At 36.8% G+C, this 25,557-nt stretch overlaps 1 protein-coding gene across 2 annotated transcripts in view; it reads right to left on the minus strand.

The window, feature by feature from the left end:
* The window catches only part of cntfr (ciliary neurotrophic factor receptor), a 238,680-nt gene that overhangs the window by 138,793 nt on the left and 74,330 nt on the right, over positions 1-25,557 (minus strand). For both annotated transcript variants that reach the window (XM_008423847.2, XM_008423849.2), the window contains exon 3: positions 6,761-6,842. In XM_008423847.2, coding sequence (XP_008422069.1) covers positions 6,761-6,842 — 82 coding nt within the window. The remainder of the gene's footprint in view (positions 1-6,760; positions 6,843-25,557) is intronic.

The raw sequence follows: 25,557 nt of genomic DNA on the forward strand, positions 1-25,557 counted from the left end.
ATGTATTATGAAGGGTTCATGCTTGTGCTTTTTCATCCCTAAACCACAAGTAAATAGGATCAGTATCACTTCACTAAGCCTGTCTGCCAGTCTCCGAGTCAGTCAGACTGTAATTCATCTGCCAATGCTGTCAGTCAATCAACCGGATGAGCTCCATGTTGAATTTATTGCACGCTGCCTGCCAAACAGAGAGCACTGATTGCATTGAGTGCTACTCTGGATAATGAGAACGATAGAGGTTCCCCCACTGCATAAACGTTACATGGCTTAAACAAAAACACATGATTTTTGTGCTTCTTTACTTGTTTCCTCCTGCTGTCTGTTTTCTCTGATGACACATCAGAGAGCAGTTATCCTTCATGAATAATTGATTACATTTAGCTGTCTGGAACTGTCTTTTGCTGTGATTTGTGCAGAGACGCACAAATTATGGCCTATTTTGGGGGAATACTCACACTTTAACAAGAATGTCCTCTAAGTTCATGATAATGTAGGGTTTTTTTTTTGTTTGTGTTTTTTTTTTTTTTAGGTACACCAAAGTTGAAAATGTGCAAGTACTTAATTAGAAAAAAACAATAGAACTGTGTTATATAGAATGTCTAGTAATCTACATAATGAAATATCTAGAATGTTAATTCAGCAGCCAACAGAATTATTAATCTCTTATCTTGTACGCCAGATGACTGAAGCAATAATGTATGTCATATGTCTGAGCACATAAATCTATATCTACTAAAATTAATCACAAAAATATACGGAACGTTTGTACAATAGACGACAGTGTTTGTTTTCTGTCTGACATCTTGCTTTCAAAGAGTTTGTATCAATGCTAATTTCATCTGTCTATATGAGCCTCCGCGCACGAATTAAATTAGACTCAGCTGTCATGCATGATAGAGGTCGGTTACAAGACTGCAAGAATTAATTTGGTTTAAACAATTTACACAATCCATTCACAGAAATTGATAAATAGGTCTGTGAAGCAACGCATACACCCAGGCATGTTGAAGAGTCACCAACGTGACATTCAACACACGTTGAATGCTCGAGAAATAAATACAGCTATGACAGCCGTAATACCATGGAATTAGTTGGGGAGTTAAACTCTTACTTCCTGCTGTCTCTCATTTGCTCTCAGTCCCTCTGGCTTTGGACTGCCTGTGCTTTTCGTTTCTTAACCCTTCACTCTTTTGTTGGCAGAAATTAGGCAGAATGTGAGGTTAGGAGCTGGAACAGAGGTAAAAATATAGTACACCAGCTTTTTTAGTCACATGGAGAAAAGGTAAGTTGTGCCATGGATGGCAGACCTTCATTATACCACTGTGTTTTTATTAAGGGGTAAAACAATGAGAAGAAGAGTCCAGAGCAAGGATTTCCAGGGGACAAAAGTGTAGACAATGTGCAAGAAAGGGAAAGAGAATGGAGTATTGCATCAGAGTCATTATAGGTGGAAATTTTCACCTCCTCCCGCCCCCCATAAGATGCCGTCCTGGGCGGTCAGTGGCCTTATGGTAACAACTCAAACTGGAATAAAACCCAAACATTACCAACCAAGCTTCCTGAAGTGGGGCTAGTTATGAAAAGTTAGACAACCACTGCCTTAAGCTATTTGTATTCTTGTTGTGCTTCGTCACAGTATTTAAAAATTTACTGGGGAGGTGCCTACTTCTTGAAATACTAATGCCTTTAAAAAACATTCTGGAGATTTCTCAGGTTTAAAAACAAACCAAAAAAGCATACAGAAAGAGAAATATAGCAAATAAATAGCTACATTAAGGAGGCAGAAGATCCCATACTGGAGTAAAAAGAAAAAACTGTTTTTCCTCTTGGTGGCAATATTCTGGTCCTCAGTGCAGGTGAAGATTGACTTTTAAATAGAATATGATTGACTCTATCGCTATTAGAAAAACGTAATCTGGAAGAAACAGAGACATCCAGGCATCAACTGTTTAATGAGCCCTTCAATCATCCAACCCTTCTTCTCATAGCTGACCAATTTTAAAGTAAAGCTGCTTATCAGTGCTTAGGAGTTGTCAAAGTATATCCAGTTCATATGTACAAATACTAACAAGAATATCAACAAATAACTTTAATAATTTACAAGTATGAACAAAAATCTCAATAAGAGGTTGTATGTTTATGCAATAAAAAAATAGTATCATATTACTCAAGAATATAACAAGACTCTAAATAGAAGAGTGCTGTTCACAATACATACCATAGCAATATGGTAAAGTCACTATGTAAAAATATACAATATGTGTGTCAGTCTACAAGTGCATGGCAATAGCTGTAGAATATATTATTTTTCTTTAAAAAAAAAAAAAAAAAAAGCAGTATAACAACACTATGTGGGCATGAGTTATAAAAAGAGTTGTATAAAAAACAGTATACTCAAACAGTCATTTTATCTTATGCATCCGTTTCATTAGGCTCAGGACCTTATCAGGGTTTGCTGCTTCTCTTTAACAAATTACATTTTTAAAAGAAAACAAAAGACAATGGTACAAACATTTTAGTTGACACATTGTTAAAACATTACTGCAGCATTTTAAATGCAGAGTATTTAGGTTGTCCAACAAAAATCCTGGTTGGAACAAACTACACATTTGACCATAACATTGTAATTTCATTTTCAGACACACTGTGGTTTAATTATTGCTGTCATATGTTTGGAGATATTGTTCAACATGAGTTTGAATAAATGTAGCATGTTTGTCATCGTCATAAAAAACATGATACACCAGTGTCATGAATCAAGTGTGAGTATGAGAGGCCCAATGGGCCAAAACTTACAAACCCGCTCTCACACATACTATCAAACCCTCTTACATATATTATGTACAACGGAAGTTAACTTAAAATTTCAGTTTCTGATTGGACCACAGGCAGGAGAAGGCGGGTTTTCACAGACAGAAAAATAGCTGAGCGGCAGCGACTCACAGAGGCAACTAATATTTTAAATGACATCGTTAGCGCTCCTACAGTAATGTCAGCATTATCAGAAGTGTTTGATAGAAGCCGACAGCCAGCATCGGAACCCCCATCTATCAATTCGGCAGAGCCAGCCACCTCTTCGAAAATGGCTGTAAAACCAGCCTGAACTGGATTTTAATGTGACCGACGGAGAGAAACTTAAAGTGTGAATCAAACACAAACCGGAGATGTGCTTTTATTTTGAAAGGAGAGTGCTGTAACTTGTGCTGTTGCGCATATTAAAATGTATGTGAGTTCAGTAGGACACACTCAAGCTGAAATGTAGTGTGTGTAGCTAAATGCATAATTATGTATTTATTTATGCATTGGATGCACACTGGAAAGTCAAACTCACAATTTAAGTCAATTAATTGATTTAAATAATAAAACTGAAATTCATTCAATTTAATAAAGCCTTGAGAAGTACAAAGCTGAGTTATTTCCCATCAGCGACACTGTCCTGCCTACAGAAGGCTTCCATTTTTATGAACCACCGTTCCACCTGCAAAACATCCTGCTTTTACGTCAATAATAATGACTAAAAATAATGTTTTTCTTCTTTAAATGTAATGTTATTTATACCTTTCTTTCAATCATAACTGGAATGCTAAAAGTTCAGCTCAGCGATGCAGCATGTGTGGATCTAATACTTCTCTGACCTTGTTTACAATGATTGCTTTAAGTTGGCATCAGGTTTGTTTTGTGCTGAAGAGAGAGATAATGTTATTACTCATTTGCATGCGTTCTTTTTCCCCATTTTGTTTAGCTAAATCATAGTTTGTCATTTTCAGAGAAGGATTAAATATCATGAATAATTTACTCTTTCTAGATGAGTACATCTTTTTCTTCACATTATCAGCTCTTATGTATTTTACCTTATAACTATCCATCTTAAGTCTTTTCCACCAACTTGGTATTTAACTCTCCTTTTCAAAGCATCTGAATGTCTGTTTTTGTACTAGGAATATTCAACACAGCTTAATTGGCCTTACCTTGGAGCCTGCCTCCCTTTCTCTCAGTGGGCTTTTGCCTTTCAATTATTTTCATTTTTCTCTGTTGTTTCAAGTGATGTTTTATTGAGAGACTGCCTTTTGTGGGGCTCAGATTTCCAGCCAATGTTCTTTTGCCAAATTTTTTGTCAGCATGAATCTTTAACTGAGCTCAGTAGATATTCAGTATGCAGACCTAAACACCAGAGCGCTTGGCTTTATGCTTAAGGAGTCTTGCTGGTGAGGAAATAATTCCTACATCCTGCTGTAACTAATGTGTCTGACATGTGGTGTTAGACACTGGAAATGGTCATTTTTGTGCAGTTTAAATGCCAGCTAAAATATTAGGATTCCTTAACTTTTTAAAAATTGCTTTAACATCAGGTCTGGTAAAAAATTGCACATGTAAACTTGCCAATTTTGCTAAATGTGTTTTTTCTGCAGATAAATTGTTTCACAGGATCTCATTCTTTCTTCTATGATTTATGTCTGTCAATAATCCAGAAGTCTCAAATAGCCCTATTACCCTCTGGATAGCACAGGCATACACATCTTCATTTGCAAACAGTGTGTGCCTTTATCAGTCTGTAAATTTCTAACAGATGGATCCCAGCCCAATAGAGGGTTTTTCCCCCCATTTACTTGAAATGTAAATGAATAGCTGTTTGCACACATGAACTGCGTTAAGTGAGTACTTCTGTGTGGCTTCAGAGAGACAAACCCTGGAGATGTATGCCATTCAAACATGGTGAGAAATCAGTGTTTGGAAATAAGAAATGTGATAAATGGTGCAAATCACAAAGAGTGTATTCATTACTCTAATCCAAATGTTATGGCGATATTAAAATAAGGAAGGATTTTATTTTGGGTTAGGTAGTATCCTAACAAGAAAAGGACGAGAACTTAGTTAGCAAGCATAATTGATACCAAAACTTGGTTTTAGTCCATAAAAAGGAATATTTTTATGCATATATACCTTAGTTTATGCAGCAGAGTTAAGAGTTGCCAAAACAACACAAACATTTTCCAAAGTTGAAACTATTTATGACTCATCGCACAGTTTATATATTTTATTTCCTCAAATGTGACCCTTTTGTCTGTTTTGATTTAATTTCTTTTTTCTGTTTTCAGAATAGCACAAAAGAAAGCATACTTTGAATTTTTGTTTAAAGATATCTCAATAATTTTGATCATAAATGAAAGTGACTAGGTTCTAAAAAAGAACACAAGTGGAGTATATCTGTCTCTCTCACATAACCAAATGTTTGATATTGCTCTCAGTTTCTTTCAGATCATGACCCAGCAACCTTTCCCTCCCGGCGTTAATTACTGCTGTGGATGACTTTCTGATTTCACTGCCTGTTTCTGTTTTTACTTCACTTCTCTTACATCTAACTTTTCTGTGCTTTCCAGTAATCCTCAAATTCATTATTCCTGTTACAAAATATACTGTGTGTCTGCGTGTTCGTGTGAGAGTCTTGTGACACAGTGACGTGCGTCACTGTGGACTTATTGACATCCTTGGAGTCTTTTTTTTAGGTCAGCTGACCTAAATAGTCCGTTCTCATAGGTTATTAAGTCGAGGCCAATCTTCACGAACAGTCAAGTGACATACTGACTTGTGTGTTAAGCTCACACCCTTTACTGGCTCGGCCAGATTTAATCTCGTGCGTTTTGTGCAAGCTCTCAGAGGAGCAGCTACCATATCTTGTTTCAGCTTTGATTTGAAACATTCTGGTAATGACCAAAACAATGTACCGATGCCAACTCATCTAAAGCAGACAAAAAATATTGCACCTAACTGCTGCAAAATGTCACAAAGTACAAGTACAGTTATCATTCAGTGAGGTAAATTGCAAATCTAAATTCAAGAAAATATGAAAAAATTAAAGCGTGCAGAAAAAAGATGTCATGCATAAGGGATGGTAAGAGATTCTCACAGTTAAATGATAATAATATTGTAATATGATTTGTTTTTATTTTTATTTTGATACAAGCACAGCATAATAAACAACATCTAAAATTAGTAATAGTTTTGTAGTGCTTACAAAGGAAAATATATTTTCTTTACATAGGTTCACCGATTAGTAACTGATATTAGTTGGGATAACTACTCACATAGAGCCATAGCTTTCTATGTTATAAATGGGTGGTCGCCCTTTCGATTTTCACACCACCCTGTGTTTGTGACCAGAAGTATTTCCAAACAAACATTCATCTTAATTTAATAAAAGCCTTTTTTTTTTCAGCCAGGTGATCGGTGTGTAAAAACCCCCCCCAAAAAAAACAAAACACGGAGGATGGGGAATGATGCTTTACATAACTTGGAAAAAGTCGGATGACTACTGCATTTTTCTTCTAGGTCATTAAGAGGACTTTTGATTAAATATTTAAAATTATATAATGGACAGAATGTGATTTATAAATTCTAACCCCTGAAAACCTTGGTATACCCTGATACCATTATTTCTGCTCATACTTGTTGTTTTTATTAAGACCATGTAAAAAAAACTAGAATCTTCAGCTGCAGACAAAGAGAAAAAAAAAAAAGAGAAAAATCTGGAAACCATTAAGAAAACTGAGGCACCAGTGAGACAAAACAGAAAAAAGGATAAAGATAAGAGTCCAAAAAAGCATATAAAGTTAAGAGGAAGTGGAAAACAAAGTCGAATAAATCTGGTTTGAAATCATATTTACTTTTAGGAAGAAAAGAAAAAAAACAGAGACAGAGACAGAGGTTAAGGCTTGATATGAAGGTGGATTTCTGTTGCAAAAAAGATGAAATGCAAACTCACCAAGCTGACTGCGTCTCTGAGCGTAGGCTACCACCACTGCGGCCAGAACTACACAGCACAACGATGTCACAAGGTTTGCCATCTGTAAACACACACACAGCAAAGTCAGGAGTGCGTGTGAAAGCAGGAGGGCGTGTGTGTGCGCCTGTCTTCCTGACTGACTGACTGACTGACTGACTGATTGACGGACTGACTGACGGACGGACCCATAGTCAGCCCCATGTAAGAGATGGAGAGATAACCATTTCCTGCCTTCTCTGAATCTTGCACCGTCTATCTTTTTTCACTTCATTACACTCCCTAATGTGTCCTTTTTTGTGTGCTTCAGATTTTTAAATCAAGTTATCTCATTTCCCTGCTGTTCTTGTCTCACTAAAGTTGTCCATATTAGTTGTTGCTTCTATTTGCTGTGATGTACATTCCTCCTCTGTTTCTGTCGCTTTCCCTCCATTCATTAGCCTAATGGGCCCATCCTTACTGGGATGGGCCACAGCCAGCGGCCCTTAAAGGTATAGCACAAAACAAGCAAATATGGCTTCTACATTAAAAAAAACAACAACAAAAAACATGCATGGATAATCATTTGCTTCACAAAATAAATGTAAGTGCCCACATTTTACTATGTGACTCAATTCTAGTTATACGACAAGCTCCAAACCAGGCTTTTTGAGAGTTGCAACCTGACACTTAGAAAATTGTAGAATTGAGTATTAAGTTTAGGGATTTTTTTCTTATTATTATTTAATGTATTTTTTTTTATAATCTCATCTTCTACAGTAAGCAAAATGTGCTTATGTGTCACCAGTAAATCACAAATGTAATCATTTGGAAATAAATCTTTACATTGAGATGTTGACTTTTTTTCCACGCCTCTCTTACATTGCAAGATGTTAAGAGTTAAAACAATAGCTGGAGCTCCCTGGAATTCCTGACTATGTCCAAGTACAGCTGAGCTGCGTGAAGTTCTGCCAACAAAGGGACTTGAACCCAAATCTTCCCTTCAAATTGTGTCTTTTCCTTCGACTCTCCATCTCCTCTACAGTCGCGTCTCCTTCCTCTGTTCGTCAAAAAGAAATAGTTGGCACTCATACACACAAAGGTTGTCTGCGGGTCTGCCTACTGCTGAGATTTGCACCAAGTAAGGTGTGTGCGTGAAGAACAGAGTGAACACTTTAAATAGAGCCAAAGAAAGGAAGTGAATTTCCTTGTACTTTTGTGGCAAAGCTCCAGCTGATAGTAACGTCTGTCATATCCCATTTGCTCTTGCTCTATGTTTAGCTTCAGCTATGAACTTACTTTTTAAAAATTCTGTTTCTTGCTTTTTTTCTACTTGCTGACTATTGCTTGCAGAGTCTCTCTCTCTCTCTCTCTCTCTCTCTCTCTCTCTCTCTCTCTCTCTCTCTCTCTCTCTCTCTCTCTCTCTCTCTCTGTGTGTCTGTGTCTTCATCTCCCAATTCCCAACCTACATATCGTATCCTTCACTCATTATATGTTAGGCGGAACGTGAAACCCACAACAACATGGCTAAAGCATCTCACAACGGGGGAAAAAAGAAAACATAACTGCAAGCACTGGATTGAAGTTTAGCAACATGAAAAAGCTTTTATGGAGGGAATAAAATGTCAGAAGGATAAAGAAGAGTCGAAGACATTGCACACTCAAGGGATTTTTTATGAATTACCAATTATAAGGGGTTTAAGAAAAACAGTCAAAAGGTCTAAGGAAAAAAGATAAGGTACTTATTTAAGAATCATTTGGAAAGACTAATTAGGGCAGTGCTAAAGATCTCAGAAAACCTTAAAATTCACTCTGGAGGTATTTACTAAAATGTATGCTGCTCAGGGAGAAAAAAAACTAAATGCTGTTAATGACTGGTAGAAATGATAAAATAATAGGATAAAGTGTATTCTATAAACAGTTCTATGAATACTGTCATCAATATTAAGTGTTTACTTTAGAAAACCACCAAGTCCTCATTAGCAAAGAGGGTTGATGGGTAATGCTTGTGAGTGCGATGCTTTCAACCTCAGCGCTTCATTTCACCATTGCAATTTAGCGTTTCCTCCTCCCATTAATTATATTTCCGACTGATTGTTGTTTATATGTTTTAACTTCTGGGACGAGGTCAGGCTGCACAACATTCTGGCTCGGTTCGGGCTAAAAACTCTTTGGTCGGAATTCAAAGACTAACTTATCCTAAAAATACAGTGTTTCAAAATGTATTTATGTTGCAGCACATCAAATCATCAAGTATTTTAGTGAGGCAACGTCCTGTCTTACTGATCACCAAATGGCGGATGATACCTGTGGTAGAGGAAGTTTTAGCACACCAAGTTGGACAGGTAGTTCTAAATCAATTTACCTTTATAAATTCTTACCATAAAATCTTAAGTAATTCTGTAATCTCAAAATCATTCCTCGAGTTTTCCACAATTACCGTCAATCTATAGTTTTGCTCTCTGCTTTGTGTGCGTGCATCTGTGAAAGACGGAAATAGCTACTGAAAGTTTGCATGCATACAAATGTGAGTTTGAGTGATCACATGTGCACTTTGGTGCCTGTTTGTATTTGTGAGTGATTGGCAGCTCATATGTATTTCATCTGAAGAGATATTGGGGAGAGTGACGGGGGATGAAATTAAAATTGCATCCCTTGTCAGAGCATCACAATCTTCTTCGCTGGTCATCATTTCCTAAGCACTGGTTAGCCCATCACCATCATAGCTAAAATATCTGTGTGCATTCTTTGTGTGTTTCTAAATGTATGTGCATCTAGAAACATTTTGCATCCATCGAGTGCAACTGCGTGAGCATGATAATGTGTGTATGCGAGTGCTGGGATCTCCAGGGGTATTTAGCCTGTCTATCAGAAAACAATACATTTTTTGAAATCTGACAGCTTCAGATCGCTCACATAATGACAAGCAACAGGCGCTTAGAGCTGCAATTTCACAAACTCAATCCAACCCCCCTCATCCTCGTCCTTCCTACCATCTCTTTCTCCATTTAGCCCCCTTCCACTACTTCCTTATTCCATATTTATTTATTCATTTCTCACTGGAGAGGAAAGGGCTGAATAGGCGTGATTCTTTTGGCTGCTTAATTAAAATATATAATTCATCTGCATTAAATGATTTTGCCTGTGCATTTTTTTTTTGAGTCCGATTTGGGAACATTTGCATTTAAATTGGAAAGCCAGGAGGGAAATACACTATGCAGACTAGGTTGTGTGTAAAAATAGAAGACATTCTTTATTTTATTACATTTTTTATTTATTTTTTGCTACATACTTTGTTTATCCCATTACTTTGCTTCTTTTTTTTTTCCCAAAAAAAAAGATTGATGTGCAGTAACTTTCTAAAAAGATCAGTTTGTTCGTATGTTACCGAAACATCTCAAACAAATAAAAACTTGTTGTAGATAAAAGTGACAGTGGAAGGATATAAAGGAAGAAATGGTTTTCAAAAGAAAAAAATAACTGAAAACACGTCACATTAATTATCTACCAGACTACAAATGTGAGCAATACAGAAGACTGGATATAAGAACGCCGCTGTTGATAAAAAACACAGACGTCTCATTTAGATTTTGACAAAATAAGAAAAAAATACAAATATGGATGATGCAAGGACATGGAAAACAACACTGGTTAGATGTAGACCGTTGGCTGACATTCAAAATAGAGTGTATGGTGGAAACTTAAAACTGCCCATTAACCTGAGCGGACCATCCAAGGTCCGGTGGAGCATCATGCTATGGGGATGCTTTACTTTCAGCATAGACAGAAAAACTAATCAAAGCTAAATGAGGTGTATTCCTAGAAGATATCAATTGTGTCCCCTATGTACAGGTCTGACAACAACAAAAGAGCAATCTGGAAAAATAGACTAAGCAAAGTGTCTTTAGTGAAAACAAGTATCAGAATTTGGGTAATAAACATATTTTGGTTTCTAGCAAAAACAGCGAGTTGTAGCCCTCAGGAACACCAACCATTGTTTGCAAATTTTCAAAAAGAGATAACTACAGATGACTCTGATGATTGTCTCCAAGCCTAACAGAAGGAAACTGCATGTGAGGAGTTTTTGTCGCAAAGTAAAACATCCATCATGTGGGAGAATGTTCCCTGTTCCCCCAACAACATAAAATCAAAACAAATGATTTGGCTCTTAAGGTACCTTTTTTATTAAGTAATGCGCTGGATTGAGATTTATGGATTGTACAGGCAATTACTGAGAATGTGATGCTGAGAGACCGAGGCGCATTATCCAGCTGGGTCCTAGCTGGAGGTGGTTTGTTATTTAGCCAAAACCATCTCGTCTGGTACCACAAAGAATGATGAAAGTCTATAAAATCACACCTTACCCTCCGCCTGTTTTATGTAATAAATCACAGTAACACTATTCTCCATCTGTCGGCACGGGTGGCGAAGAGAGAAAAGAAACACTGCCTTGTATGTGTGTGTCTGTGACGGGGGCGTGCAAAAAAGAAGCTAAAACATTGGTTTGTTTGGGAACTTTGAGAGGACAAGTCTCTTGAAAAACAAAACTTCCCTTGCAAAGTCAGGGAGTTACAGTGGAGACTTGAAATGATGGCATTTATCCAAGAAACCTAATCTGAGACAAAGAGACTGAGAGAAAATCTTCACACTCTTTGAGGGGGACAACGGTAATTTTAACATTGAGAAAAAAGGTAGAAAGCTCAAATCTCGTATCTGTGACTGAGTTGAAAAAGGACATCTGATCTTTAGAGAGCTCCGTGTAGTTACTAAAAGACTTACCTTTAAACACATTTGTCCTTCCTTCAGGCAAGGACAAGAAAGTCTACCCAGCTTTAAGTGGTTTTCTTGGATTTTATTCCATGTCAAGTTTCTGAGTTCACATTGAGAACATAAAGAATGAAGAATGCCAAAAATTGAATGACAGAGTATTCATACAAAACATGTAACTAATATCGGCATTTCTGTTACAGCACCCTTCAAGCTTTTCAGAACCCTTAATGACAAGTAAAATGCCACAAAATAAAATCATTCATTGTAGCTATATAATCTCATTGTTTTAGGGAAAAAATATATAGGCCTTTATTAATCTGAGGTCATTTACTTAGATGGGGCAAAAAAAAAAAAACATAAATCCATTGACCCATCCTTTGTTGCTTATTGTAGATCGGTTCACAATGGTGCCATGTCCAGAGGGAAAACCCAGACAATATTATCTCCTCAGCAACACTCTACAGCTCTATGTCCAACTCTCATACTTTCATTTTCCTGCTCATCCCAAGGTCTTCCCAGAGCAGACGTACTTTAAATTCTGGGTCTATCCTGGGGTTTCCTCCCAGGGGGCATGTACTGTAAGCTTATAAAGCGAGAGCCCCAGGAGACATCTGGCTAAGATGCCAGAACTACCTCAACTGACTACTTTGGTTTTTACAAACAAGTATTCTTATTAAATCATCTGTTTAAATAGCTATTAGCACCTTGCTGTAAATACATGGTAGAATGCCTTTTTGCCATTACAATGGCATATAAACTTCTCATGTAGCATCTCATCAGACTGGCACAAACTGAGAGTGACTGTTCTTTTTTTTCCAGACTCCTGGCTTCTCACTTATGTAATATTTGGTACAACTTTACTCACAGGATAGGATATATTGGGACTAGGAAGTAAGAGGTCATTGGGCAAGTTTGTGTCTGATTTGTTTGTATTATCCTGGTGAAAGACCCAATGGTGACCAAATTATGATCTTGCAAAGGATACCAGATTTGTATTTAAAATCTCATGGTATTTCACAAATTCATGATGAAATAAACTACAATTCTTCCACTGACTCTAGATGTAGGCATGTTTAGCTGTTGTCTTGTGGCTATTTGAATATGTAGGCATGTTTAGCTGTTGTCTTGTGGCTATTTGAATAACAGAAGAAAAGTCTTGCTTGTAATGAAAACTGCACAATGATCAGCTTTTAATTTCATTCAATTTAGGTATGTAGTGCCTCTTCACAATATTTTTCTTTTAACGCATACAATGTCTACTTTAAAAAGTCTATTGTAAGGGGTGCCTCCAGTCCATAGGTTGAAAAAAAATTATGTCTTAACATAATTTTTCCCCAAACTGAATAAATGTACTCACACGTAGGGTTTGACTTTTTTTTTTTTTTTAGTGCAAGATAGATTTAATCAATTTTAAGGATTTTTATATGTTATCAGAGTTGCAAATAATTGTGAATAGTGCTCCAATTATAAATTGTACGAGATTCACGCTGAATATGTCAGCATCAACCTTGGTGTTACAATTACACCTCCACATTAAAGCCTGATTCACAAGTTTGTTAGTTTTCTAAATGTGAAAAAAGTAATGTGTAAAAAAAAAAAAAAGGAACAGTGTTGTTTTTTCCCACTCTTCCAGCTGCAATAACATTTATCCAATATTTAAGAGTGATGTTACCAACTGACAGGTGTTTATCCACACAGGTCTCCAACGTTAATTAGCTTAAATGTTAATGAGTTTATCCTGCCTGTGACCCAGATGGCAATAACACCAGAAAAATAAGCATTCATGGCACACTCATCCATCAATAACTGTCCCGAGCCAACTCACATTTACACAAAAACACATAACTAATCACACATAAGTAGCACCAACTGTAACCTTTAATGTCAAGCTCCACATCCAGTATTGCAGCTTCCTCATTCCCATAATGCTTTGCTGTGCTCGGTAACACTAATTCTCTCATCAATCACACCGCGTTGCGGCAGATTAACTACAAGCGCTGAGGAGGAAGCGGTGGGGTGGGGGGTCCAGGGCTGATAGTGTGTCTTCTGGCATTTTGGGAACAGCGCACACAACTGGCATTTAGTGCCGAGTGTTGATAGCTGGACGGCTGTGACCTTTTTCACAGTCGTACTGACTATAATTGCTCACTAAAGACAACGTCAGGCGCATCTCAAGAGGTAGCACAGGTTGAGCACTTCAATATACACACTTACATACAAAGTACACAAGGATTTAAATGCTTGGAGCTCTTTTGAATGACAGCTTTTTTTGGTTTGGGTGATAAATTTAGCGACTGATCACATGTGACTGCTTTCAGCTGGTTGAGATTTAGAGCACCTGAGCATGTTGGCAACTGTGTATCATGTGTCAAAGAACAGTATTGCCGCTCCTGCTGCTGCAGGTCCAACGTCACAGAGCTACAATGCTACAAACCTGAAGAGACAGGCGTATGTGCTCATCCTAAATTGTCTCATTAAAGGATGTTATGAACTCTACAGTTTTAGACCTTCGAAATAAGCTTAATCCTCAACAGAATTGACCACTTTGCTTCAAATGTTCTGCTTTTGCCTGTACACAAATCTCAAACTTTTGCATGATGACAAGTTTTGAGGAGTATTTTCAGGTTTTAAAAGTGACTATAAATGTATATGTATGTGAGGTGTGTTTTTGTCTCCACCCAGCCATCTGGACCTCCTTGTGTGTGTGGAAGCAGATTTAGGTGGTTAGAGAGCTCTGGAAAAACACACTGTTACCTCCAGCCCTCTCACCTCTGAACTCTATAAGTGTATCAAAGCTAAGAAAACAGAGCACTTTGTGTGTCTGCATGCGTGCATGTGTATGTGTAAATGAGTGTGTGCATGTCAGCATTCTTAAGTCCTACAAGGCTTTGAATGATGGGTGTAGGCTCCCCCCTTTGTGAACAGCGAGCCTCCAGGAGCTGCACAGCATGTGTGTGTTGGTGTGTGTGACGGGGAAGAGTGTGTGATGTACAGGCTGTGATGTTCTGAACAGAGGTGTTTTTACTGGGAGTTAATCAGAACCAGAGCTCAGGACTTGCCCACTGTGGGTCAAACACTCACAGACGCTGTCCCACCTTTGTTCACCCAAATTCAAGAGCACAGGTCTGCATCCAACTCACAATGGCTGCTGCTTGTACTGTATATTAAAATATATTTTTTTTTTTAAATCATGAAACCATGCATGATTTTTGATTTCATACATATTTTTTTGGTCATTAGACAACAATTAAATGTGGTGGAGAGCATTGGTAGATTTATTAGTCATGTAAATTATTTCATTGTTTCTGAAAAAGAAATATCAAAGTCAGGTGTGCAAATTACAAGTTTGTACCAGCCACTGAGAAATTGTACAAGTCAGTGTTTGGTTGTATTTGATATGATAATGAATGAGTTTTTGTTTTAATTTTGTAATTCATCAGTTCCTTATTCTGTAAAAAGAACTGTTGTAAAACAGATGTCGCTATACAGCATAGATTCCATCCAGCCATAACATTTGCTTATCTTTGCAAGATACATTCTGGACAGGTCACAAGACCGTCAGAGAGCAAAACATAATGTAAACCTCAATTTAAAACTGGATAATTAAATAAAGTTGATTTCTTAAACTTTCACAGACAACGCCGCTGCAAAGCGCTGTGCAAAAATAAATTAAAAACAAAAGTTATAAAATAAATCCTGTAAAACTGAAGAAACTTTGGAATTTTTAAATGGGGACAAAAACAAAAAACAAAACAAAACAAATGAGACAGTTTTTACATGGAAGCTGAAGCTTATTAAAGAATTACAAATTAAAGGACTTTTTGATTAGCAGATTAGGAGCTGGGCTAAACTGTGAAATTGTGTCTATTTCAGGAAGAGCTGTAAGGAGTTGCATCACATTTTCAAGTTTTGTTCAACAATTTCCAACAAATTTCAACAAATATTCAGCATTTATAATGGGAACGCAGACAATGAGTTGAGTCTCGACTATTTATTTACAACTGTCATGTTCCAAGACACTTTACTGTAATCATTACAGAATTAATTCATTCATTCATTAATTGCTATTCATCTTATCAAGCAAAAACACATTCTGTTGTACAGATTAGCAATTTGCATTAAATTAACAATACATTAAGATAAGCATGGACAACATAAAAGATAAGGTGTTACTTAAAGGAAATTTTCCTTAAGGACCTATAAAACCGACTCTTGTACTCGGCTGTGCAGCCATATTTTGCAATAAGAGTGCTCTTAACAGTGGTTCACAACTTTTGGGTAGCTTGACAATGCTATGCATTTACTGTACATGGGGTAGTTTGCTAAATTTACATCTATACTAAGAAACTAAGTTATGTGCAAGCTATCCTTAAAAACAGAGAAACTATTTTTTCCTGGACTGGAAAATTTTGTCACTATTACATCTCAGTTCATTCATTTAAGCCAAAAAAAAAAAGCCTCTCTTAAAGAGCAAAGCAATCACTCATTCACAAGCCAAGATCAAGCATTCCTTATGGCCAGTATGATTAAGGGTTCTTCTCTTCCAAAACCTAGTCGACGTTATTTAGGGAATAATTGCTTATTCCGCTGTCCCAAAAGCAGTCCACGCTCGGGTGGACAGTTCTCCCTTCAATATCAAAATAACTAAATGCTACATATCTATTTAATAAGATACTGCAAGTATAAAAAAGAATCAGTTGCAACATTGCACTTTATGTGCACCTCTGTAGTATAAAGACTGGAGTTTAAACACAGGCCTCAAGGGCAAAACCATAACATCACATGAGGTGGGATGCAAGTCAGAACTATGTTTAGTCTACATTTTCAAATAGATATCCTTATGAAGACTAAACAGTAAAAATTAGAGGAAAAAAAATAGAAAGCTGACACATTCTCTTGTTGACTGACTCCAGTATTGTGCATGCTAAAAGTGCGTGTGTGTTTACTCGGCAGGTTTGCCAAGTCGACTCGGTAAACATAGCAGATACAGTTCCAGCACAGATCAGGCTTGAACACGCTCCAACACCCATTACACATTCACACAACCATCCACACATCCACTGCACAAATGCTATCTGTTAAAGTGTCCACTGATTTTTTACCACCGGAGGCTATTTGTGGAGTTCACTCCTCCTACAGTTTGGCCTGGATGGAGGTCCAATTATCAGTTGGGTGGCCTTCTACAGTTGGGTGGCACACAAACACATACAGCCCACACATGTGATATGTAAAAAACAAAAAAACAAAGTGCAGTCTAAAAACGCCCACTTAAGGTAATTATTCTTGCTAGGTAAACATGTCCTAAAATATCCACAAAACATATATACCCGTTTTTATTTATCTATGCCACAAATTAAATGCAAACATCGATCGCTAACCTAATATGAAAGTGGATCACAGATCAATTAAAGACGTTATGAAAACACAAGACAACAAAAAAACCTAAAATTTTTCATTAATTTGCCCATATACTTATGCTATAAAAGAGGCATCACAGAACAAAAAAAAAAACATTATTTGAATCAATTATGATTTACTTATTTGCAAAAGTAAGACATAAATAGACAACCTACTCACCTTGTTTGACACCGTTTAAATGCTAGTTGGTGCTTTTTAAGTATAGTGGTCTATTTAAGTATAGTGGCACATTTATGGGCATTTGTTAAACTCTAAACAGCATATGGCAATTTAAATGGGAGGTCTTCAGTGTCCAGCAGCGTCTTTACTCTCAGCCGTTCCTGCATTGGTTTGGTGTGGATTGTTTTGGAAAATATCTTGATGTACCCTTTGCTTTTTCAGATGTAAATTAAAAAGAACCCAGCTTATGAGAAGTCCTAAAAGCATTTTCACATTGTGGTAAAACAGGAAAATGCCTTAATCTTTGCAACTATGGTAAACTATGAACTATCTGGAAATTGTTTACTACTTTCCATTATTTTTGACCAACAACACAAGCTATAAGTTCCCAGAAATATGCATAGAAAAAACTTCTGCCAGGATTTTAACTTGCAACACTCTTTCTGTGCTGATAACAATGTGAGTGGCTGATTGTTATCAGCCACTCACATTGTGCAGGATGTTCATGTTACCAAAGGTTAAGTAAGTATAGATACAGGTATAGTCAACCTGTAATTGGTAGATAGTTGTGACCGTCTACCAATTATTTTTAATGAGGATCCTGTACTTCGAAAATAAACAAAGTCCCATAGTAATTACCTGAAGGACCATCTATGTATCCAACGGCGTAGCTTCCTGAGAGATGTAGATTTAGGCACCAAAATGAAACCTTAATTTCAGAGTGGGTGAAGTAAATTTGATGGCCAAGAACCTCAGCAACCAGATAAACATGTTAACTATACTGGAGCATTCACTAAAGTACAGTTGCTCTCTGTTGCTTTTCTGTGAATAAATACAGTTTATGGCTAAAATAGCGGCGTTTGTGCTCATGGGCTTGCCTTATGCCATCGTTCCCTTACTTGCTCGCTTGATTTACTTATGAAAATGCATGAGTACATAATGTACTTGTATAACCTTTTTTTATTAGAAATCTTATAACGATGTTGCACCTAGCTCTCTGTGTAAAGCACTGAAATGTAAGAGCAAGGTAATGGAATGGAAATGATGGCGTTATCAAACTAAAAAGAACTTAGGGATGCTTTATACCATGAAAATGATATATAAGAGGAAAGCCTGGGTGTGATTTCATAGTCGTGCACACCCAGTGATAATGATGACTCAGGCGTGCTAAATGTAAACCTGCTGAACAATGAGAACATTGCATTACATCACAACTGCATGCTTAGTCACCCCGGAACGGGTCACCTACTGCTGAACACCACTATTCCGGAGATCCACACTTAGTCATCGCTGACTTAACACAGATGTCATCATCTGAGCTCACCTTGCATCTGAATCTGCATGTACACCTGTGTATGTTTTCACTGAGCGCTGCCAAGAGAGGAAAGCTTATTCATTATCTCGGTCAGCTCCCTCTGTTCGCCGCCAGCCCTTAAGGCACACATCCTGACAGCCGCTCTCTCTTACTTTCTGTCTCTCTCCATGAAGCTATAATTCAACATTTAAACTGGGGCTTTCTGTCTCACTTAATACACACCTCATACCACATTTTCTCTTTTCACCTTCTCTCGCTCCTGTCTGTCATCTTCTCCAGGTTTTCAGTGAGTTTTCACTGTTCCTTTCTTATTAGGTCTCCCCTTTGCCTCACACAATTCTGTTAACTATTCAAATCTCTTCCTTCCTAATGATTCATTCTGTTCTTTCTCTCTCTCTACCTCCGGTAAATGCTGATGACAGCATACAGCCTCCGCCACAGACATTGGCACCCAAAGTAAAAATGTATAAAAAGCTTGAAACTGAATTGGTCTTTTATGGCAGTATCATAACCACACATTAAAAATTTAGAACAAATCAATTTGAGTATATTTATTTGTTGCAGAAAAATATTCCACTTTTTTTTCTTTTTTTTTTTTTTTACATCACTGTGGCCACAATTCTTGTGTATAAATGTAACATTTTGTGGTTGATTTTGTAACTTGTTTAGAATATTTACAGTACCTAGAATTATAAATGAATTATCCATCACTTTTTTCTATTTTCTGAGGGTATAAGTATGACGTGTATATTAAGCTAGATCAGGGGTGGGCAATCCTGGTCCTCGAGGGCCGGTGTCCTGCAACTCTTATGTCTCCCTGGTCCAACACACTTGAATCCAACAACTGAGTCACCTCCTAAGCGCAGTCAGGTTCTCCAGAGTCCTGCTAACAACCTCATCATTTGACTCAGATGTGTTGAAGTTGAGACACATCTAAAAGTTGCAGGAAACCAGCCCTCGAGGCCTGGAGTTGCCCACCCCTGAGCTAGACAAAACTTATGTTTGACATATAAAAAGGGGGGTTGAAGAAGGTAAAGAAAACCAAAAGAAACACAAGGCTCACTGTTCGATAACTTCACCAAGAAGGAGTTTTCAAAACTCTACTTGGGCTTTAAATAGAACTGTGTGCTTTGGTTAGATAAGGCTAAGATGAGGTTTGCAATCAGCAAACACTCCAGGTGGGTTTGATCTAAAGAAATATTGATATGTGGAAAAGCCCCCAATGCCCACTGATCTGTGAGGTCTCCTTTCTTCCAAAAGGACCTCCAGTTCTTGTCAGAGTGCATGACTTCATTAATTTAAAATAAATTACTGTGGTGGCTTCTGTCAGAAAATTGGAAATGTGACATCATGGGTTGTTTCGGCAGATGAAATGTTATGGTCCATTCAACACAGAAACATTCATCAGGCATGCACAGAATCAGCTTTCTGTAAACGCCTTCTCGGTTCCCAAACCTAAATACTGCAAAATGTGTGGGATGAGCCGAAAGGAACAGAGCATAAGAGAGGACTCAGGACAATGTAGATAGAGTTTAAAAGAGGAATGGTTTACCTTTGTCAAAAAATGAGATTGTACAAAGGACTAAGAGCAGGTTTGAAAATAACTGTACCCATGCATACTTAGTTAAAAAAAATCAATACCAAAGTAAATGTTGAATTTATCCCCCAACTAAAAAAAAATACATAAATGTAGGCTGGTATTTTTGTCGAATTTTAAGAGGGGGAAGATATATTTATACTTATCTTTATCAGTGGATTCTGGTGAGGGTGCCGTTTCATTTAATGCAGAATGTTAAAAACTTGCATAGATGTAAATATCTATTCATGCATAAAAGAATAATGCAAATTGGGCTCCACAGTGGTGCTTTTATTTATAGCTGCCTTGTTGTGAGAATAGTCTGGGTTTGAATTACGGCCAGTAGATTACTGAATGGAATTGGCATGTTGTTCCTGTGCATGCACAGGCTCTCTTTGGGTACTCCTACTGGGCCCCACAGTCCAAAAACAATAAAACAATAATGCTAAGTTAATTGGACATTGTAAACTTCCCTCAAGTCTGAGTGCATATCCATGTGCTTTTCTTTTATTGTGTGTATGTCTGTGACATGTATTGGAGGAATAATTGAGTGTATATAAAATGGTGATATATATATACATATATAAATCATCAACAGCCCCTCGTCATATATGGCTAAATAAGGTCACTTAATCAAGGACCCCAAGTATGCTCATATAAAGCTGCCCTGTGGCTAACAACTGTATTCCTAATGTGGCTCCTAGTTATTAACATGCATAGCAACACAAATGTGACTCAAAGCATTGGAGAGTGAAACGTTGAAGCTAGATCAAAATTACCTGAATAAATAAAAGGTTAAAATATATACTTTAATTTCCCTCAGCCTGGGGTGGTTTCAGGGTTATCACCTGCATTCTTATTACATTGTTCAAATTGTTGGTTACCCTCACAGGCTATGGTTATGAGAAGTTTCAAATTGTATTTATTCATTGTGGCTACTTGGAAAGTCGCTGGGTTATTCAGAGTAAGTGGCTGTTTTCACCCAGGTCATTATTTATACAAAAAAAAGGAGAGCTGAAATAAATACAAAGCGGTAATGCATAAAAAGAAACATTTCGTCAACAGCCGTGAGATGCTGCATCCCAACAATGATGCCGAGAGCAATCTCTTAACAGAGTATGTTACAGTATGTAACTGTGCGAGTTCAGGTATCCCCTGAGACTGTAGTGCTTTAAACGCTTGACTCATGAAGGTCTTGTCAGAACTATTAACATTCTCGTCTCGCTCGCCTTCCTTCCAACACACTCGCACACAGACACAGYGACACGCCCCTACCACTTTGCCTCCTGCTCTTTCATAGTTTATTAGCGAGGCAATCTGTTACCCAGGTTTGGCCGAGCGTCGGCAGGGCTCGGTCCGTTTGTGCACATCCTGCGTCCACCCTCGCTGCATCTAAATTATCTGCTGTGGGGAAATATCCCATCAGAGTTGCTGCCACTCTCCTCACTGCATTATCAATCTTTAAGCGTCGAGAGAGGCGAGGGAGAAGTGGCAAACAAAACGGTATCAAATATTGAAGAAAAATAAGGAGGAGGATGGAAGCGGACAACTAGAAGATGAGGAAACAAAAACACAATGAAAACCTGAAAAGAGTGTGGAAAATTGTTAAGACAGCTTGAGCAAGAACTGAGGTAAGCAGTTCTAAAATAACTGGACGCAAGAAGATGGCCTATTTACTTTGAAAATCGGTCTCAATACCGTTTCATTGATAAGTCATAATAAAACTGTCTATGCTATATTTATTGCTGTATGGATGTAGGTAGACTTTGTAGATATGATAGTCACTAATGCCTGTTGAAGAACATTCCACTCTTACTTCATATTAAAAGCATTTTACTATTCATACTGTTGCGAATTCACATACTAAATACCTTCATTAATATTTTCATATTAGCTTGATCAGCTAATTAATTTTTTTTTGCTTAATTTATTTGAAGATAAAAAACAGAAGGACTATGTTTACAGATAAATGTAAACAAAGTCAGTAGTAGTTTTTAGGCGTTTGTTAATCGTCTAAACATATCCTAAAATGATATTTATTAAAATGATATTTATTATAAAAACCCATTGAGATCAAAAACCTCTTTTTTCTAAGGGAGGTCTGGCCAAGAGACAGCAGCATTCACTGCATAATAGATTTTTTTTTTAAACAGACAATACTGCTCATCTGCTTCCACACTTTGTAATCAAGAGAAGCCTTCATTTCAGACATCTGACAGGCAATGTGCAGCAAAAGGGGGGAGGGCAGCTCTGCATTACTTTACATCAAGAGTTTAAGCCAAACTAATGACATGATCAGAAAGGCTTGCAGGATGTTACTATGAACACCTAATATACATCAGTAAACACCTCATTATGATTAGCAATTATGCCAAATCAGATTTTTTCAGAATGTCTGTGATTCTTCCCTGCTGTCTTCCCACAAGTCTATTATGAGACATGCTTAAAAGCACTGTGAGTCTGATTTTACTGAAAGTGACTTCTCTGATAATTTTCCCATAAATAGGCAGGGTGACCAGAATATTCTCTGTAATGTCCTTCAGCTAAAAAGGCAGAGAAAAACAATAGTATAACCTGTACTGAAAAAAACAATTCAGCTCTTCATCTTGGACGTGGCACATGATGAGGTGGGAAGCCTCACACTAGACAAAACATATTCTCTGCAGCACACACAAACACTCAGAAAAGCAAACAGATGGTCTCATTTAAGAGGCTTATGTAATAGCACTTAAGATATTTAGCCTAACATTCAAAGTCATTTGTCTCACATGGAATATGGAAATTTTTTTAACAGTGACTTTAAAGTGGTTATGTTGCAATGAGGTAAATATCATTTTAGGATATTCTAAAATAAAAAATAAAAAAATCCTGCTCTAGTTATCTCTAAGACATTTACCTTTCAATTTAAAATATGTATGTATAAGTGGGAATTTTTTTGCATCAATGACCATCTTAGTACCATCACAGAAGTGAACTTCTGCGTTTCTTCCTTATTTCCGCTTTTAAGGGTAAAGTCAGTGTCACAGAAAATGAATGGCCCTCATGGATTGGCTGCTTTGCAAATGCCAGCCAGTGGCTTTTAAATAAACTGCATTGCACCTAGATATTTTAGCTTTCTCAGCTTCATTTTCTTTCAAATATTTTAGAAAAAAAAAATCCACAAAAAGGCACATTTTCTGCAAATACTTTGGAGTTTTGTTCCACAGAAAAATCAATAAATAGGTGAATCTGAGAAAACCAAACCACAAAAAGGCAGAATCCACTGTTTTGATCTTATTTAAGATGAATAAACAAAATACATCTTTTACATGGAATAGAAAAATTATAATTGGCATACAAACCAAATATTTAAGTAAATTACAAGGAGGAAGAATTGTCACTTTAGATTTTATGTTGCACATGACATATTCCCTACTGAAATTGCTAATAAGTTGTTGGGCTACAAACTACAGCTTAAAATGTAGTTGTGAGAGCTGATTAAAACTATTGAGAACTCGGAAGTGTTTTTAACTAACTCTGGAGTAATTTAAATTGAACAAAGGAGCTCTTTCAAAGCCTCCAAGAGCAAAAAATGAAGATTTGCAAAACTAATTTGTATGAAATACATATAGGTTGGCTTTCTCATTAGAAAATTTCTACTAAAATCGCTGCATCATTAGTTTAAGAGCTGTTTCAGAGAGATATTGGTTTTTCCCCCTCCAAATAAGCCATTTGGTGTTTTAGTTCTGAAATGTTTGGCTTTTTCTAGTTATCAAATTTACTAGCATGAGGCAAGTAAATTGGAGCCAAATAGAAGGATATGTTGTGTAAATATCTCATTATTGCACTGGGGGATTCTTGCTTCTGATTAGCTGAGTGAAGCCCAAGGACTTAGATTGTAATGAACATGTGATGCAGAATGAGAAGCCCTTGAAGTGTTTTCTGTCAGCCTGCTTGGTCTCATGAAAATCCCTCTGCAGCCAATAATCCTTAGATCAGCAACAATAACTGAAATGATGATGAAGAGTATAATTATCAAAAATGGACTTGGGCGACTAAATGAGAAACTATTGATCTGAGCTCAACAGCACACTGGACTGGACAGTAAATCACATTCACTAATTAACCATTGGGCCACAAATGACTCAACCCAGAAATGGGTTAAGTCCTCAATATTGAGGGACTCAGGTTCCCAATGTCGAGGCTGCTGAAAAGTGGGTAGAAAAGAATCAAATAACTAAATAAGTGCAGTTAGTGCCAAAATATAAGCTTTTTATTTTCAATTTAATTCTGCATTAAAACTTTTCAGAATGAAATAAAAGCAAAACTCTCATTTTGTTTGATAAAATGTATAGTGACAAAATTAGAGCATATTAAAAACCAACATGGTTAATAATGATATCATGGCTACCTGAAAAAAATACCTTTTAGTGTTTGAGCAACTAATCTCTGATTATTTCCCCTTTTTGATTAGTCTTTTTGACATCAAAAATATTTGTCTACATCACTGAAATAGGAAGTACAGCATTGCTGTAATACAAACCACTAAAAGAGATGCAGTACTTCCTGCCCACAGCCATCAGCATCTACCACAACATTTTGAAGAACCTCGAATTAATGTGAGTTACAACAACATTTATTTTTACTGTTTTCAATACAGTATTTTTGATTTGAACTGATCGTTTGCTAAACACTGAGGGGGGGCAACAGTTTGCAAATAGCTTTAAGTTAAGACAAATGAAAATGTTTGGACATTGTGAGCTTCATTGCATCAACACGGATACACAGCTCAATTCTTAAGTGTCTGCTTATAACAGCCTATTCCCAAGCTGCTGAATGCACTTCATGAAGTTAGACATACTGTAGTCAGTCAAGGGAAATAGATGTCAGCTATTTTCCTTAGGATAAACGTCTGAGAAAACATTTGGAATCAGGGCCAACAACTGATTAAAAAAAGCTGTGGCTACAATTATTCTGTAAAAACTTTCTGTACGCTTTTTAATTCTGCTTAAGTTTCACATGAACTGTAAAGTGCATAACATTTAAAACAGCTGTACCATAAATAACAGAGCAAATAACTAAATACCGCTAATACAGAGCGCAGTGTTACACAACTGAGTATTTGTATTTTAAATAAACAGCTTAAAAGAAATACTTTTGCTCCTTGGAACTGTACATATGTTTGTTCTTTTTTGTTTGTTTGTTTGTTTGTTTGTTTCCAGTTCAGTTTTATTATAGCTGGGGATTCTTAACATGCTGATTTTTCTGTTTATCATTTTTATTGTTAACTAAAAAGGGCTTAATTTGAGTTGTTTTTGTTTTTTTATGTGACGGTGAAGTTGGTATATTATACTCAACAGCTTACTTCCTATCTCAGTATATTCTTGTTGAGACAGTTTTGTCTGCCTTTAGTTAAGTGAAAAAAGTAAAAAGAGAAAAAAAAATACAACTACTTTCTGCTGATGTATAGAAGATGATAAATTACATTACTTGGTTAATCAAAAATAGGTACAAAAGACAAAACCACTTCTTTGAGTTTCTTTTCAAACTCAAACTGAAAAACTCTTTGGACCAGAGGTTTGT

Source organism: Poecilia reticulata, linkage group LG12 (assembly GCF_000633615.1).
Source record: "Poecilia reticulata strain Guanapo linkage group LG12, Guppy_female_1.0+MT, whole genome shotgun sequence".
Taxonomy (NCBI): domain Eukaryota; kingdom Metazoa; phylum Chordata; class Actinopteri; order Cyprinodontiformes; family Poeciliidae; genus Poecilia; species Poecilia reticulata.